Source organism: Castor canadensis, chromosome 15 (assembly GCF_047511655.1).
Source record: "Castor canadensis chromosome 15, mCasCan1.hap1v2, whole genome shotgun sequence".
Lineage (NCBI taxonomy): Eukaryota > Metazoa > Chordata > Mammalia > Rodentia > Castoridae > Castor > Castor canadensis.
The window spans coordinates 11,716,934-11,733,368 of record NC_133400.1 but is presented as its reverse complement, the minus strand read 5'-3'; the positions used below and the strand labels follow the sequence as shown (position 1 = coordinate 11,733,368).

The 16,435-nt window shown below is 44.0% G+C and overlaps 1 protein-coding gene and 2 non-coding genes across 4 annotated transcripts; 1 reads left to right on the top strand and 2 right to left on the bottom strand.

Moving 5' to 3' along the window:
* Positions 1-24: 24 nt before the first annotated feature.
* Tmem231 (transmembrane protein 231) lies at positions 25-16,326 on the bottom strand. 2 transcript variants are annotated; one of them, XM_074055642.1, is made up of 7 exons: positions 16,082-16,324; positions 15,806-15,975; positions 5,743-5,871; positions 5,271-5,414; positions 3,644-3,725; positions 2,357-2,461; positions 25-2,001 (listed from the first exon to the last, which is right to left on the bottom strand). In XM_074055642.1, exons 1-7 carry the CDS (start codon positions 16,218-16,220, stop codon positions 1,820-1,822), a joined length of 951 nt encoding a protein of 316 aa, XP_073911743.1. In that variant the 5' UTR covers positions 16,221-16,324; the 3' UTR covers positions 25-1,819. The 2 variants fall into 2 exon arrangements, with proteins under 2 accessions (XP_073911743.1, XP_073911744.1); XM_074055643.1 differs by lacking the exon at positions 5,271-5,414 and having other exon boundaries at positions 16,082-16,326.
* LOC141417671 (U7 small nuclear RNA) lies at positions 6,619-6,680 on the top strand. The gene has a single exon (XR_012442319.1). It is a non-coding gene; the product is annotated as a U7 small nuclear RNA (small nuclear RNA).
* Positions 10,235-10,341, bottom strand: LOC141417643 (U6 spliceosomal RNA). Its single transcript, XR_012442294.1, has one exon. It is a non-coding gene; the product is annotated as a U6 spliceosomal RNA (small nuclear RNA).
* Positions 16,327-16,435: the final 109 nt, after the last annotated feature.

Sequence of the window (16,435 nt, the reverse complement as noted above, 5' to 3'; positions counted from 1 at the left end):
CCCTCTAAAAAGCCACAGGCAGCCTTCCACTTTGAACATTTTAATTAGAAAGTTATAAAACATCATGGGTTCTCTATACAGATTTTGCATTAAAATAATAAAATGCAAAGCAATGTTTATCGTTAGCCATCTTTCCATATCTCATCACCTTTTTGAGATTTCAACCAGAAACCATTTTTCATTTAAGTCTCAAGGAAAAGTTGAGACATATAAACAGCCTTAAATAGTAAAAGACAAGCTGGAGGAACTACTGTTACTGCTTGAATACTCAAAGTATCTTTGTTTCCAACTTTTGTTTTGGCCAAACTGAAATAAAGGTGCTTTGGAAATAAGAACTGAATCACGTGATGAGAGGTGTGTTTGTGGGTGGGCGTGAGGCACAGATCACAGAAGGGTAAGTGTATCCTTCCAGGGCTAATGACACGCATAGGATATAAAGCAGATCCACCTGTGCCTAGGAGAGGGCTTTCTGAAAGCAGCAGAGGCCCGTTCTAGCCATCCCTTCTGCAGGCACTTGCTTAGCCAAGAGGGTAATCTGGCTGGACTGCTTATCACTGTGTTAATGGTCAGCTGGACTGGATGCCCGCTAGCATCCTCTTCGTTCCCTCCCTGAGCCTCCTGTCCTCCCCCAGAGCTACCCCTTTGCTGGGCACCCTGTTCTTTAGTCAAGGGAAATGCAAGTAGCTGTGCTTCTGGCTAGCCCTGCAAATAAACCCTGTAGTTGTTAGGCAGTGGAACCAATACAAACAACAACCCCTCTGTCACTCCTATCCTTGCAGAGAGAGGGAGGGCTGTCAAGGAGGAGTGGCAAAGGTCCAGGCTGTTGGGTGAGGGCCAGAGAGAAAGAATCTGTTGTTAGAAGCCAGCCTTACGTCCCCCACTGCTGCTGAGGGACTGAATGAAACAGCACTTCCTACTTCACCCTGCCATTGCAGGGGCACAGACAGAGGGCAAGAGGCAGGCAAAGAGCCAGCCACAGTCAGGCAGGGATAGAGGGCTGTTCAGCTGAGCTGATGACAGACCACGTCTGTTAGACTGAGGGCAGGTGGATGGTCCTCCCATCCTTAAGTCCCCCACCCTGGCACACAGGCTTCTGGGGCTCTTGAGCTTAAGCCCGGGCCCCTCTGGTTCTCCAGTTAAAGTCTTCAGTTCTAGAAATCAAAGCTCTGAATGGGAATTGTAGACACCCAGGAATGGAGAATACCAGGAATTTACATATTTATCATGAGAGCCCTGAAAAGAGTAAAAAGTGGTTTACAATAAGGGGGAGAAGTGCACAGTGCTTCTCAGTTCAAAAGAGGAAAAGTCTTCACTTGACCAGAGATGGGACTCTTTCCCAGATGTCCAAACTGATTGTAATTTTCTTTTGAAATTCAAGGCTAAGGCAAAAACAAAGTGAATTAGAGCCTCTAGGAACCTTTTGACCTTCCCACAAACTGGTCCCTGATGATTTGTCAGTGCATAGAAGGCAAGGAATTCATGTAGAGAGAAACTGGGAAGAAGCCCACGTGTTCACTGGGCTCCTTTCAGAAATGTCATAGGGCTGGGCACTGGTGGCTCACGCCTGTGATCCTAGCTATCAGGAGGCAGAGATCAGGAGGATTGCAGTTCAAAGCCAGCCTGGGCAAATAGTTCTGCTAGCCCTTATCTCGAAAAACCCTTCACAAAAATAGGGCTGGTGGAGTGGCTCAAGGTGAAGGACCTGAGTTCAAGCCCCAGTACCTAAAAAAGAAAGAAAGAAAGAAAGATCATAGAATGGCAGTTCTCAATGAAAACAATGAGGTAGCCACAGTCTTGCTGAGTCTCCAGAAACCATTTCTTAGGATAAGTGTTCCTTATACATCTCTCCCCCTGGCATTGCTGTTACAGGGATTGTGGTCACCACTTGATTCTGAAACACGAATATTTTGATTCTTTCAAACACCCAGAGGAAGATGAGCAGGATGCTGACATACTGGACCCAGGCAAATTTTATCATCTCCCAGAAGCCTGGTTGGTAAGTACAGACAGTTAAGGAGGCATAGACAATATGGAAGAAACAGTTACAGCAAGGTTCAGGTCAGACGGGAAATAATGTTTCCAATACCCTTAAGATAAAAGGGATAACCAAAGATTATTAAGACATAAATATGGATGATTCTAACCCAGAAGAATTGCTCAGAAAGAAAGCTGAGCAGGAAATGAAATTTTTCCCCAGTATGAACAGCAGATAGATCCAGTCATCTGTGTGAGGATACAGTGCTGTAGCAATTTCCAATCTAAGCTTCCCATATCCGTTCCTACTAGGGACAGCTGAGGAATCCTTCCTTTCTTTGTGGAAACTGAGCCATGCTGTCTGTCTAACAGAAAGGATATGAAATGACTTCCACAGGGTATCGGATGACAGCACTGATGACAAATGGAGCGTCAGCAGCCCTGCCCACCAGCCAGATGGGGTTGGGGTCATTCAGGACGGTGGTAACTGCAACACAAGCATTAAGCATTAATCCAGGATGGCCCTTTGGCAAGGAAATATTGAGGACTATAAATGTTCTTTGATTCCTGGGGGATATTCTACATTTCATAGTGAAAAGAAATAACAGGAAAGAGAAATTGTGTGTGCAAAGTTCCTTACACATTACTTAAAATTCTTGTCAAATATTTCTGTTAAAATACCTGGAAAACTTGGAAACAAGTTTGTGCCTTCTACAATTGTGAATAGCTAACTGAAGGAATACTATGTTGCTGGTAAAAACGTGTCAATTAGAATGTTTAGCAGTGTAGGGGAAACAATAATATTAGTTACATAAATAAGAATAATTCGGATCCCAAAGTGTTTCTTCACTAAAACAACTGTAGGAAAACCCAGCACATAGATAAAGAATGAATGAAATAAAGGAAAAGGCTGGGGGAGAGCGCAGTGGTAGAGCACTTGCCTAGTATATGCAAGGTCTTGGGTTGGATCCTCAGTTTAAAAAAAGAAAGAAAAGACAGGGAAGAAAAGTTAACTTGCAGGCCTCTGAGTTTTAGTTTTGTTTTAAAAGTTCTGTTCCTGGAACAGTGCTACTATATTATATAAAATTAGGAAGAAATACTGGAATTGCAGGCCTCCTATTTATGAAATGTCTGTGTGTGGTGTCCAGGACGTCTGGTTGCCAAATAACACTTTCAGTGCCTTTAGGGAAAACCTCAGGCCACCAGCCAGCCCACGTGCTGAGTCAGACACCAGAGAGGCCTGAGCACTTTGCATCTGTAAGGAGCAGTCAGAACCATGGGTGCTTCTGTTCTCCTACTGAGGTGCCGCATTTCCATCCTCTGCTTCTATCAAAAGTGGGGAATAAAAATTGTCTTTGGTTTCTTTTACAGATGTGGTAGTTAGGCTTACACACACATTAGAAAAAGGAAATCATTAAGCCAGTGGTGGGACAAATATGGCAAGTAATCTGTAACCTGCTGGACCACAGAAGTGGTGGTGAGTGGGAGTAGGTGTGGGTCTGAAGATGAAAAAATGAACAAGTCCAGGTGAGCCTGTTCATCTCCCTCACCAAGCCTCCGATTTTGAGATTTTCATCACAACAAAGGTTCCAATTCTGTTTATTTCCACTGCCCCACACCTGGAAAGCCCTTGGGTAGACTTGCAATGGCCTACCCCTGCTTGACTCACCGTTCCTTTCTTGGTAGGCAGCAACAATGTGGGTAAGGTCGTAGTCATAGGCAAAGGGGCTGGTCCCATTGATCACAGACACCTGGGCCAAAGTAGGAGGATGAAGTGTGAGCACTCAGACTTCTCCTCTCTTCCTTCTACCCTCCTGCTTGCCCAGGCTGATCCCAGAGACCACCCTCTTGTTCTTGGTGACCTATTCCAGTATCAGTAATTTTTTCCCTCAAGAATGAATAAACTTTCTTGCAATAATTTAAATTCATTTACTCTCAGGCTTTTCTTTTGTGGGGATGGAAACAGAAGTCAATGTCCACTTTTCACAGGTTTTACTGCTACACTACAAACATAGCAACATCCTAACCTAAAAAAAAAAAGGCTGTTGCCTCAGATGGGCTCTGATGCCTGGGCTCAGGTGATTCTTCCACTTCAGTCTCCCAAGTGCTGGGACTACAGAGGTGCCCACCACGCCCAGCTATAAGTCCTTAACTCAGGGATGGCATATGTTACCTGTTCAATAAATTGGCTAGTATTTTTTAAATGTGTTACACAAGCATTTTACATGATCATTTGGAATGTGTGGTAGTTATTTATTCATTTTGGTTGGACTGGGATTTAAACCCAGGGCTTTGAGCTTGTAAAGCAGGCACTCTATCACTTGAGCCACACCTCCAGCCCGTTTTGCTTTGGTTATTTAGGAAATGGGGGTCTCACAAACTATTTGCTAAGGCTTGCCTTGAATCATGATCCTCCCAATCTCAGCCTCCCATAGCTAGGATTATAGGTGTGAGCCACTGGTGCCTGGCTATGATGGTTATTTTTGACTGTTTACTTGATTGGCTTGAAAACACTTAGATTAGTAAAGCACACCTCTGGATGTGTCTGTCAGAGCATTTCCAGAGATGAGATCATGAGGGTCCTGACCTAATGAATGGTTTAATCCCTTGATGGATTAAAAATGTGAATATACTATTAGACTGAGGGCATAGCTCAAGTGGTACAGCACTTGCCTAATGTGCAGGAGGCCCTAGGTTTACTCCCCAGTACTGAAAAAAAATCATATGTAGAAGAGGTGAGTGTATGAATAAATGCATAAATGCATCAAAGATTTTAAAAAATGTGAATAGACTGTTGAGAGGTGGTGGAATTGTGGAGGGCAGGACCTAGTTGGAGGAAGTAGGCCACTGGGGCATCTTACCCTGGCCCTTCCTATTTCTGACCACTCTACTTCCTGTCCACCATATGTGAGCTGCTCTTCGGCACACTCCCGCCACAGTGATGGACACAAACCTCTGAAACCATGAGTAAAGTAAATCTTCACTCATTTAAGTTGTTTTGTCAGGTATTTGGTCACAGCAACAATAAAACTAACAAACACAGAATACATTGGGGGGGAGGGGACGGGGTGTACCTAAAAGCAATGAACAATTTAGTTCTTCAAAAGAGACAAAGACATTTTTCTCTTTCTGGTTATAAATAAAAGTATACCTTTTCCATATCTTGAAAGAATTCATGATAAGAATTCCTCAGAAGTCCTGGTCTATGCCACCCACAGGGAATGCTATTTCTGACTCCAATTTCTTTGTCTTCAAAGAATGTAGTAAACATACAGAAATAAAGGAAGTGTCCTTACGTTGTATCGGACATCTAAGCCACTGTAACTCAGTGGCTGCTTCTGCTGCAGCCTTAGGTCTCCATTCACATATAACTGTGACCCTGGAATGGCAAAGGAGGACTGAAGAAAGGCCATGCTCTGCATCATGAATGTTGACATCCTCTGAAATCATTAGAAGGAGAGACAAAACCAACTGCCATCAGGTCTGAAGGGATCTATGTCCAAGAGTCACCTGTCTGCAGCTGAAGCTGAAGGGCCCTCACCTACTTGGGTTAGCCATGCAAAAAACCCTCTGCCCAAAATTCTCTGAGGTATTCATATCTAATAAGTTAATATGACCCCAATAAAAAACATTCAATTTGTCTATGTTAAATTTCCTACTAGGCCCCCAAAAAGAGCCTTCTACAGTGTGGGTCTTCCCACACTTTTAATGGCTGTGCTGCATTAAAAGATAAAAGGGAGTGGATTGGCCTCGGAAGGATGGACTCACGTGTAGTTGGTAGGAGAAGGTCAAGATGAGTTGCACACCAAGAACGTGCTCTGTGGACTGCAGGGGAAGCTCCAGTTTAAAATATAACATATCCATTTTCCCATCCTGGTTCCTGTCTTCTTCTCTAGTCTATGAAACACAAAGAGATTTCTTTTCCTTTTTTTTTTTTTTTTTGTGGCGTTTGGGATTAAACATTGGTCCTACTTGGGCAGGCGCTCTACCACTAAGTTTTACCCCCAGCCCTAGCTCAGTTTTTTAAAATAGAAAAAAGAAAAACTCAAAAAACCAAAACCCCACAAAACCTAATCATTATGCATTCCCTAAACAAAGTCAACAGAAAATCACCACACGGTATTTATACACTCTTAAACCACAAGTATCCTTGCTTCAGATTCTTGAACTTGGACCATCTATCTCATTATTCATGTTAGGACTTTAAGCTTTGTGCATCTTTTAGTTCCAGTCAATAAAATGAAAAAGGAAGCTAAGTAAAATCTGCAGGCCTTTAAAACTGCAATAAGTCACAGATATGAAAGTAAGAAAAACAGAAAAATCTGAAGGCAAAAGATAAATCATAGCTCATAAATCTTAAATCATATGTAGACTGTTTTAAAAACAGTCCTGCTGGCCAGCCTTGCCTCACAGTAACCCTACAAAGACCGGCAGGAAAGGATAGTTCCTGCAATGTAATCTCCCACAGGATTCCTGGGCACAAAACACTAGTCCTTTTCCATCAAGTTCCCAGAAGGACTAGATTCTACCATGGAATGCCAGCATCCCCATCTGAATCCCCCCTCAATTCATGTTGAGGGAGAGACTATTACTATTTTGTGAGGAAGAGACCGTTTTGTCCTTCAGGCTAATAAGGTTGTTTGAAAGTGTCACAGCTCTTTTAGAATTTGTCCAGCAGGTTTTCTGGCTTATGCTGAAAAACCCCACCAGTTTAAAAAAAAAGAAAAAAAAGGTCGAGATAAGAATATCTGTTTTAGAACCTTTAATCATTTTTTCCTTTCCAGACAATAAACTCCTTATCCTTTGCCTTGTTACAGATAAAACTACCCTCCTTCTTCCATTGGATACTACTGTCTATGTGCTATTCCATCAGCTTCCCGAGGGGAGGGAGGAGCTCTGCTGCCAGGGTTGATGATCAAGGTGCTGAGGCAATTATGTGTCCATCGTCGGAAGCAGGATGGAGAAGAGGCTACCTTGTCTTCCTGTGAGTCTGCTTAAGTTGGAAGCAGACTTGGAAGACAATGTGGCGTTAACTCTGTAAGTGGTCCATGCGTTCTGGATCTCAGCCGGACAGATCAAATTTCTCAACTTATGAAAATAGTGGTCAGCAGAATGGCCAGGAGAACCGAGACTCCCACATGGAAGGAGAAAACTCATTTCACTGAATTTTGATGATAGACATCAAGCCTAAGGTAGACCAAGTGGGTTATCCCACTGTATAGATGAGAAAGTCAAGGCTCACAGATGCTAGGGAATTTATCAGGGATACAGCTAGTAATGGTAGGGACAAGATTTCAGATCAGGTGCTTTTGCTTAAATCTGCTTTTCTTTCCAGGACTAAAATGACTAAAAAAAAAAAAATTCAGAGACATTAGGTAGAACAAATCTTTTTGCAAAATGGCAGTGTCCAGAGTGTAAGTCTGAATAATTGCTCATGTGCACACTTTCAAGTTCATGGAGGACAGAGATCTGGCTCAGCCCCACAGTTAGGTCCACTTATTAAATCCACTCATCAATCTGTGAAGTACTTTTTAAGGCCCTACGATGTACACTGAGTGATGCTGGGAACATAACGGTAAGCAAAGTTCCCACTCTAGTGGGGCTTAGATTTCCAGCAGTAAAGGAAGAAAATAAATAAAAAACATAAATATTTAACAATATTGGAAGGTGCTAAGTGCCACAAAGAAAAATAAAGCAGGCTAAAATTAGAAGGTGAGGGCAGAAATTCACAGGTTTTACAGAAAATATTCACGATGATTTAAGCTGTTGGTGACCTGAATGAAGACAGTATGAAGTGAAGGGAAAGAGATCCAGGTTAACACAGGGCCAGGGCAGCTGGACAGAGTGAGAGAAGAAGGCCATGGGAGAGGAGGACAAACTGAGAATCTTGGGGATGAGGGATGATTCAATGGTACATAGTCCATAAAAATGACCTGCCACCATGCTAGCCTCTCACCCCATGGCCTGGCTACAGTGGGTTGTGTCTGTGCTACCACTTGGACCCTTGATGAAATCAATTCCTTAATTCCATTTAGTTCAAAGTAAGTATAACAAGTGTACAATAGCAAAATACAGAAAGCTAGCATTTCCTGGATACAAATTCCAGGTCAGAACCTAAAATCCGATCACTGTCTAGCTTAAAAAGTTCATAAATCATATCACTGCCTTATTTTTGAGATATATGTGATTTGGAACAACTTATATATTCATTGATTGTCTCATGTGATCCCTCCATACATCCCAGGAGAGTGGAAGGAACCATCATGCCTGAATATAGTTGGAGTGAAGCTGAGTGAGTGTATGGAACCCAATGACAGAACTGGTACTAGAAACTAGGTTTACTGACTCCTGATTCAGTGCTCCTTTTGTAACAGCTCATACAAACTCAAATTTCAAAGATTTCTGGTACATAAAGGAAGATGATTTTTTAGGTGTAAGGGAAATTGATTATGATGTACTAGATAGAAAATGCATATCAGGTAATTCCAGCTTCCCAGAAGGTGGGGACAGTAAGGTCGGGAATTGAAGTCAAAAATTAGTGAGACTCCATCTCAAAAATGACGAAGGTGTGGTGGTACATGTGGGTGGTCCCAGCTATTTGGGAGGTGGAGGTAGGAGGATGAGGCCCAAGACCCTATCTGAAAAATAAACTAAAAGCAAAAGGAGTGGGGGCATAGCTCAAGTGGTAGAGCCTGAGTTCAATCCCCAGTACTGGAAGAAAAAAGTACATCAATCCACCTGTATCAATAATCAGGGTCCAATCAGGAAAAGAACTATGTTACTTTAACACGGGGAATTTAGTATAGAAAATAAGAGTAAATAGGTATTAGAAGGGGAAAGTGGATAGTGCACCTAGGGCTAGAGAAGAAGGGGACGAGGCTGGGGCCAGTAGAAAGGAGAGACTTGAAGGAGAGGCCTTGGCAAGTTGTGACTCAGACCTCAGGATGGAATGCTGCCCAGGAAGAACCAGTACCTTCAGCACTTGGAAGAGGGACTACCAGAGGGGAAGGCAAGGCTGAAGTAAAGACAAGTCTTACTTCTGCCTGTTTGCTTGTTGTCCCTGTTTGGGTTAACCCAGCAGTGGTTCTTCACTCTGACAGCTGGCAACTGGTTGCAGTGTGTCCCCACTCCTAGAACAAGGCTCATCATGCCTCCTACTGGCAGAAGCTCACAGGGAGCTGGTAGGCAAAGGAAAATGCGGTTTTGAGCTTCTCAGCAGGAGCATCAGAAACAGAGCACAGGACTGAGGGCCTGGAGCTGAGACAGGCCTCATAACCAGCATGCCATCAGGCTATAAGAGCTACTGTCAATCTAAGGAGTGCTATTGTTCCTGGTGGCCTAACTTGCAACATTTTTTCCCATCAGGGATTCTACAGCATCTGATGGTTTGCTGGAATTGTCTTTGGTTCCTGTTTCATACCTTGCATCCTTCTGAGTCATATTCTTTTACTAAATGTTAATTTCCTAGTTTGTACCCTGTCCATTTTACCAAATATTTGTTAACACTGGGTACTTCACTGTTTCTTTTTATGCTGAAAATATTCTTTGGCATCAGGCTTTGGTTTCAGCAAAGTAGGGATAGCTACTTCAAGGTTCCTAGATTCATCAAATCCTTGCTACCTGTATTTCGATGAAACAAAAACACCATCAATTATAAAATGCACCATTATCTTACATACCAGCAAGAATGGACAAATATTTCTAGTTACTGTGATAAAATGCTTTCTAAACACTTATTTGTTTTATACCTATTAAAAGAGCTTTGAGCCGGGTGCCAGTGGCTCACACCTGTAATCCTAATTTCTCAGGAGGCAGAAGTCAGGAGGATCATAGTTCAAATCCAGCCTGGGCAAAAAGTTCATGAGACCCTATCTTGAAAAAACCCATCACAAAAATAGGGCTGGTGGAGTGGCTCAAGGTGAAGGCCCTGAGTTCAAACCCCGGTATCGCGCACACACACACACACACATACACACACACAATTTAGTAAGTGCCCATATAAAACAAAGACAACCCCCCCCATGCCAAAAAAAAAAAAAAAGACCAATAAAAACTTAAAGCCAGGTAAGCATATAAAATGATGTACTTACTTTGGAAAACAGCTTGGCAGGTCCACAAAAAGTTAAACCCATCTGGGCGTGGTGGTACACACCTATAAATCCCTGCACTCAGGAGGCTAAGGCCAGAGGATCGTGAGTTTGAGGCCAGCCTGGGCTACATCGTGAGGCCCTATCTCAACAACAAACAAAGTTCTTTTTTTTTTAATATAATCTGCTTCATGAATTTATGTGTCATCCTTGCACAGGGGCCAGGCTAATCTCCTCTGTATCATTCCAATTTTAGTATATGTGCTGCCCAAGCCAGCACAAACAAAATTCTTCTTTGTATACGTTTAATACTATTGCAACAAAATATTTTTATTTTCTAACTCTAAATATTAACCCAGACTGGCTTCAGCATGTCTGGGAAACTGCCCAGAAGCCAATGAAGCTGTGGTTTTTAGGTCAAGGTTTTACCAACTCCTATAAGGCAGCTTTGCAGCTGATAATTTGGAAAAGTGCCTCAGAAGTCACAAACAGGCTGGTGGACTGACTCAAGTAGTAGAGTGCCTACCTAACAAGCAGGAGGCCCAGAGTTCAAAACCCCAGTGCTACCGCCCTCCCCCAAAAAAATAAAAGTGACAAGCAGTCTTGCTTTTGCTTGACCTTGCACAGTGTCTCTAAAATCCTCATGTTTTTAATGCCTTAAAGTCAGTTTTGTTGTTTTAATGAGAGAAAAAGGCAGAGTGGCCTTTTCCCTTGATGAGCCTAACATGGCTCTTACAGGCATGTGCGGACACAGAGAATGTGGGGGCTGAAGGGTCTAAGCACCTATTTTTTCTCTTTTCTGAAACTGAAGTGTGCTCTCCTGTCTGTGGCATCTGACGTTAGCTGTTGGCGAGGAGGCAGGCTTGGCATGGTTCCATCGCCTATTCCTGTATAAACATCAAAGTGCCAGCGTGGCTGGGTGTGATGGTGCCTACCTCTAATCCCAGCACTGGGAGTTGGAGGCAGGAGGATCAGGAGGATCTTGAGTTCAAAGCCAGTCTAGGCTATTTTTCAATATGTTGTCTTAAAACAACAATAAAATAAGCTAGCTCTACGTAACTCCAAAGGCTGCTTAAGAACCCAGACAAGGGCTAGGGGCATAGCTCACACAGTAGAGGTCTTACCTAGCAAGCACAAGGCCCTATGTTTAAACCCCAGTACTACTGAAAAAAAAAAAAAAAAAAAAGCCCAGACCAATGGACTTTAGTTCCCTTTCTGAATTATATTCTAAAATGTTGTATTATCAACATTATTGATGATACAAAGATAAATTTGCATAGAAAGGTACACATTATCACTGACTGAGTTAAAATGTGATTCAATCTGGGCACTGGTGGCTCACACCTGTAATTCTAACTACTCAGGAGGTAGAGATCAGGAGCCAGCCAGGGAAAATAGTTCAAGAGACCCTATCTCAAAAAAACCCATCACAAAAACAGGGCTGGTGCAATGGCTCAAGGTGTAGGCCCTGAGTTCAAACCCCATACCACAAAAAAAAAAACCAAAACTTACTTACATTTAAAAATCCAGCCCAACCTGATGGCACATGGGTGTAACCTAGCTACTCCAAGAGGTTGAGGCAGGAGGAATTCAACTTTGAAGCCACTGGAACTGCTAAGTAAGACCTCTGGCTCAGCTAGGGATAATGGCTCAAGTGTTAGAGGGCCTGACTAGTTAAGTTTGAGGCATTGAGTTCAAACTCCAGTACTTAAAAAAAAAAGACCCTCTGTTTCAAGAAAAAAAAATCTTAGGAATTAAGGGTGAGATTATGTTTACATTCCTATGGTACAAAATTAAAAAGGTACAAAAGGGCACAGAGTAAAACAGCTTCCCTCCAACCCTGATTTCAGCCAACAAGGTCCTTCTCCAGAAGCAGTCAATGCTGTCAGTGCTTCCGTACCTTTCCAGAGATATCCAAAGCATTCAGTCTTCCTATCTGAGCTCTTGCTTCTCTTTTTCTTACTGTATTCAATTATTTTAATAGACATGGAAGCATACGTTTTATAATTTTTTTATAACTATCAATTTCTATTTCAGAGCATTACATATTAGTAAATGTAGATTCATCTTTTTTTTTCTTTTTTTTTGTGGTACCGGGGCTTGAACTCCAGGTCTACACCTTGAATCACTCCACCACCCCTTTTTTTTGTGATGGGTTTTTTTCCAGATAGGGTCTTGAAAACTATTTCCTTGGGTTGGCCTCAAACCGAGAGCCTCCTGATCTCTGCCTCCTGAGTAGCTAGGATTATAGGTGTAAGTCACCAGTGCCTGGCTTACTTTATTAAAAAAGAATAGTGAGGGACCTGAGGTGTGGCTCAGTAGCAGTGCCTGCTTTGCAAGCATAAAGTCCTGAGTTCAAACCCCAGTCCCACCAAAAAAAAAAAAAAGTGGGGTTGGGGTACTATAGCTCTTTTTTTTTTTTTTGCAGTACTGGGGTTTGAACTCAGGACCTTCACCTTGAGCCACTCTACCAGCCCTTTTTTGTGAAGGGTATTTTTGAGATAGGGTCTCTCGAACTATTTGCCCTGGCTGGCTTTAAACGCTGATCCTCTTGATCTCTGCCTGAGTAGCTACAGGTGTGAGCCAAGGATGCCTGGCAAGTCTCCTCTTGATTTGTAGCTTGCTTACAATCTTTGGGTATTAGATGCTATAGACTTGTTTTTCTGTTGCAATGAGCTGCATTTTACATATGCCACTTGACAAGTCGCACAAACCTTACAGTACATTCCTCCTGCTCCTCCTCGCCCTTCGGCAGTTTTGGGGATCAGTATTTTATGACTTAGTATCACAGGATTTCAAATAATTCCCAAGCCAAGAGCTCAGCCAGGAAGGAAACAAATCATTTACTGAGAAAGACTGTAGGTGATGAAAAATGACTATGAAAAAGGAGTTTGGGTCCACTGTGTTTTACTAACAGTGTGAACTTATGTAGGCTGAGGATGTAGCTCTGTGGTAAAGCACTTGCCAGGCATGGTTGTGGTCTCGGGTTTGACCCCCAACACTGCCAACAAAACCAAAAAAAAAAAAAAATACAAAAAAGAAAAGAAAATCACCAAGAACAACTATCCAATATTAAAGAGAATTAGTAAAGTCTTTTTATTAGTGGCCTAAGATGACCTGTGGTTTTTTATTTTTTCTCCTTTTTGGCAGGCATTCTACCTCTTAAGCCATGCCCCCAGTTCCCTGAAGTGACCTGTGAAAATAGTTCACTACTCTCTTCACCCAGACAGCCCCACAAAATATGCAAATCAAGGGGTTCAAATCTTTGCATTCACTTTAAGAACACCTGAGAAACTGCCCAAGCCATCAATGATATGCGTATCTGAAAAGCCACCAAGTATGTGAAAGATGGCACTGTAAAGAAGCACTGTGTGCCACTCTGGCATTACAATGGTGGAAATGACAGGTGTGCCCCAGCCCAGCAGTGGGGCTAGATGCAGGGTCGGTGGCCCCAAAAGAGTGCTGAATTTTTGCTGCACATGCTTAAAAATGCAGAGAGTAAGGCTGAACTGAAGGGTTTAGACGTTGATTCTCTGGTCATTGAACATCTCCATGTGAACAAAGCACCCCAAGCCCAAAGTGCTGCCCCACTTACAGAGTCCATGGTCAGTTCAACACACCCACCAGCAACTCCTGCACACTGGATGATCTTTACTGAAAAGGAACAAATTGCTCCTAAACCAGGAGAGGGGGGGTCACACACAAGAAACAGAAATTCATGGCACAGGAATAAATTCAGCACAAAATAAATGCAAATAAAAGAAAAAAAAGGAATTAGTCTTCGCTTCTGAAATTTAAAAGCGGAACTGCACACCAGAAGCAGAGGGAGCCCTTAGGTGGCGCTCTCAAGGGAGTGGTTTCTGGTTACAGAGATGAGAGATTGGCCAGAAGTCCAACCAGGAAGTCAACCAGTTGTGGTGAGTAAGTAAAAAGAATGAATGAAACTGGGCGCAGGTGGCTCACGCCTGTAATCCTAGCTACTGAGGAGGCAGAGATCAGGAGGATCTCCGTTCAAAGCCTGGGCAAAATAGTATGACAGCCCTTATCTCAAAAAAAACCTATGTCACAAAAAGGACTGGTGGAGTGGGTCAAGGTGTAGGCCCTGATTTTCAAGCCCCAGTGGTGCAAAAAAAAAAAAAAAAAGAGAATGAATGAAACCTAATGTTCATCCTTGTTTTCATGATCATCTTAAGTTCTCATGATGATTTCTTAGACCCAAATATGAAAAGTGTAACAGGGCTGGTGACTCAAGTCTGTAATCCTAGCTATTCAGGAGGCAGAGATCAGGAGGATTGAGGTTTGAAGCTGGCCTGGGCAAACAGTTCTCAAGATCCTATCTCAAAAATACCCAACACAAAATAGGGCTGGTGGAATGGCTCAAGTGGTAAAGTACCTGCCTAGCAAGCATGATGCCCAGAGTTCAAACCCCAGTATAGCAAAAAAATAAAATAAAGTAACTGTCCTTCAGTAAAACCAGCTTCTATTCCCAATTCCTCACAATTTGATGTTAAAAAGTATAAGATTTAAGCATGGGCAGGTGGTGCTCTCCTGTAGTCCCAGATTCTCTGTGGGATGAGGCAGCAGGATCACTAAAGCTGAGGCTAGCCTGGGCAACCTAGTGAGAGCCCATTTCAAAAAGAAAAAAAAAAAAGTAAGATTTGGTCAAAATTTTGTTCAATGAGGGAGAATGGTGGTGGGGGGGTGAACCTAACCAAGGTACATTATAAGCAAATATGGTAATGTCACAATGAAACTTCCCTGTACAACTAAATATATGCTAATAAAAATGTTTTAAAAAATTTGTGCATTGGGCCGGGTGTCAGTGGCTCACACCTGTAATCCTAGCTACTTGGGAGGCTGAGATTAGGAGGATCAAATTTGAGGCCTGCTGGATCCCAAGGTTCACGAGACCCCATCTCCAATGTAACCAGAGCAAAATGGACTGGAGGTGTGACTCAAGGGGTAAAGTACCTGCTTTGCAAACACAAAGACCTGAGTTCAAACCCCAATTCCACCCCTCCCCCAAAAAATTTTTGTTCATTGAAACATTGCTGTACACCAGGCAAGGTGGCTGAATTCCCAGCTACTTGTTGGGTACATGATGATCAAGGTTGCAAGCCAGCTGGGGCAAAAACAGCAAGACTCCATCCATCCCCATACCAAGCCTGGTTTATAATCCCAGCTAAGCAGAAGGTTTAGGTAGGAGGACTGTGGCTGTTTAGTGAAACCCTACTTACTTAGCCTTTTATATTCTGTCATTATGTATACCTGTAGCTCAGAAGTTACTTAACCAGTCAGCGTCTTGGCTTCCAGGGGTCAAGTCTACATAAAAAACGTCTGCCCTTTCTGTCCCTAGTGTGGTGATGCATAAACCGCAGTGACACCTTGGAGTTGACAAAACAGGCCTTTTGGTTTCCAAAAAAGACTTCCATCAGGCACCGCCCACAGAAATGACCTGGCCCAGGGACAGTCTGTCCCCGGGCTCTGGCACACGCGTTTGATTGCACACGCGTTTGATTGCACACGCGTTTGATTACATGGCTAACTTTGTGGGAGCTGTGGTCGTCTAGGAGAAGCTGCAAGAGAAAAAACGGATCTCTCTAGGAAGTTACACCTGCGCAGGCCAAAGAGCCTGTGTATACGACCTTTGTGGGTTTGCGAGGCCACAAGGTCGAAGCTTGTCCCCTTCACGCTATCCCCCACCCAGCTCCGGGGACCGCCAGGCCCAGGCGGGAACCACGCACCGAAACGAGCGGGACGCGCAGGTGATCCCCCTGCAGCCGGTTGAAGGCAGGGAACGTGCTCCAGGCCAGGAACCCGCCGTGCTCGGGCCCCAGCAGGGCCACCAGCAGCACCTGGTGTTGGAAGCGCACGGTCGGCTGCTCTTCGTAGCTGCTCCGCTTCAGCCAAAATCCTGAGTCAAAGAAGGCGGGAGGAGGAATAGGGAGGAGGTCAGGAGGGCCGGCCCCGGCCGGCGGGCCGCGGAGAGCTGGGTCGTGCACGGGCCGAGGCGGGCTCACCGTGGCTCCGGAAGGCCACCAGCAGCGGCGGGATGTAGGTGAGCACGGCCGCCACTAGCAGGAACAGCGCAGCCTTGGAGCAAAGGCCCGCGCGGTAGCCGCGCTCGGCCGGGTGAGAATACAGTTGGTACAGCGCCATGAGCACCACGCGCAGTCCCGCCGCGCGCTGGGACCCCTTCGCGATTCCAGAGGGATAACCAAGTTTGGCTTCTCGGGGTTGCCATCGCCCTGGTCTCCACGGCAACCAACGGCGCCGGAAAGGAGCCAATAGCGAGGACCCTGCGCCTCAGGAGGGGAGGGGCTAGCGGGGGGCGGTGCCCGGAGGAGGCACGTCCACCTCGCTGTAAGCGTTTC

Bases quoted from the DNA above. Each gene is read 5' to 3' on its own strand.
- Tmem231 (XM_074055642.1), bottom strand. From the start codon at position 16,220: ATGGCGCTGTACCAACTGTATTCTCACCCGGCCGAGCGCGGCTACCGC. The intron at 5,415-5,742 runs GTGAGTCCATCC...TAATGATTTCAG, and splicing joins CCTTCTCCTACCAACTACAC to AGGATGTCAACATTCATGAT. The intron at 2,462-3,643 runs GTGAGTCAAGCA...CTTGTGTTGCAG, and splicing joins TGCCTACCAAGAAAGGAACG to TTACCACCGTCCTGAATGAC.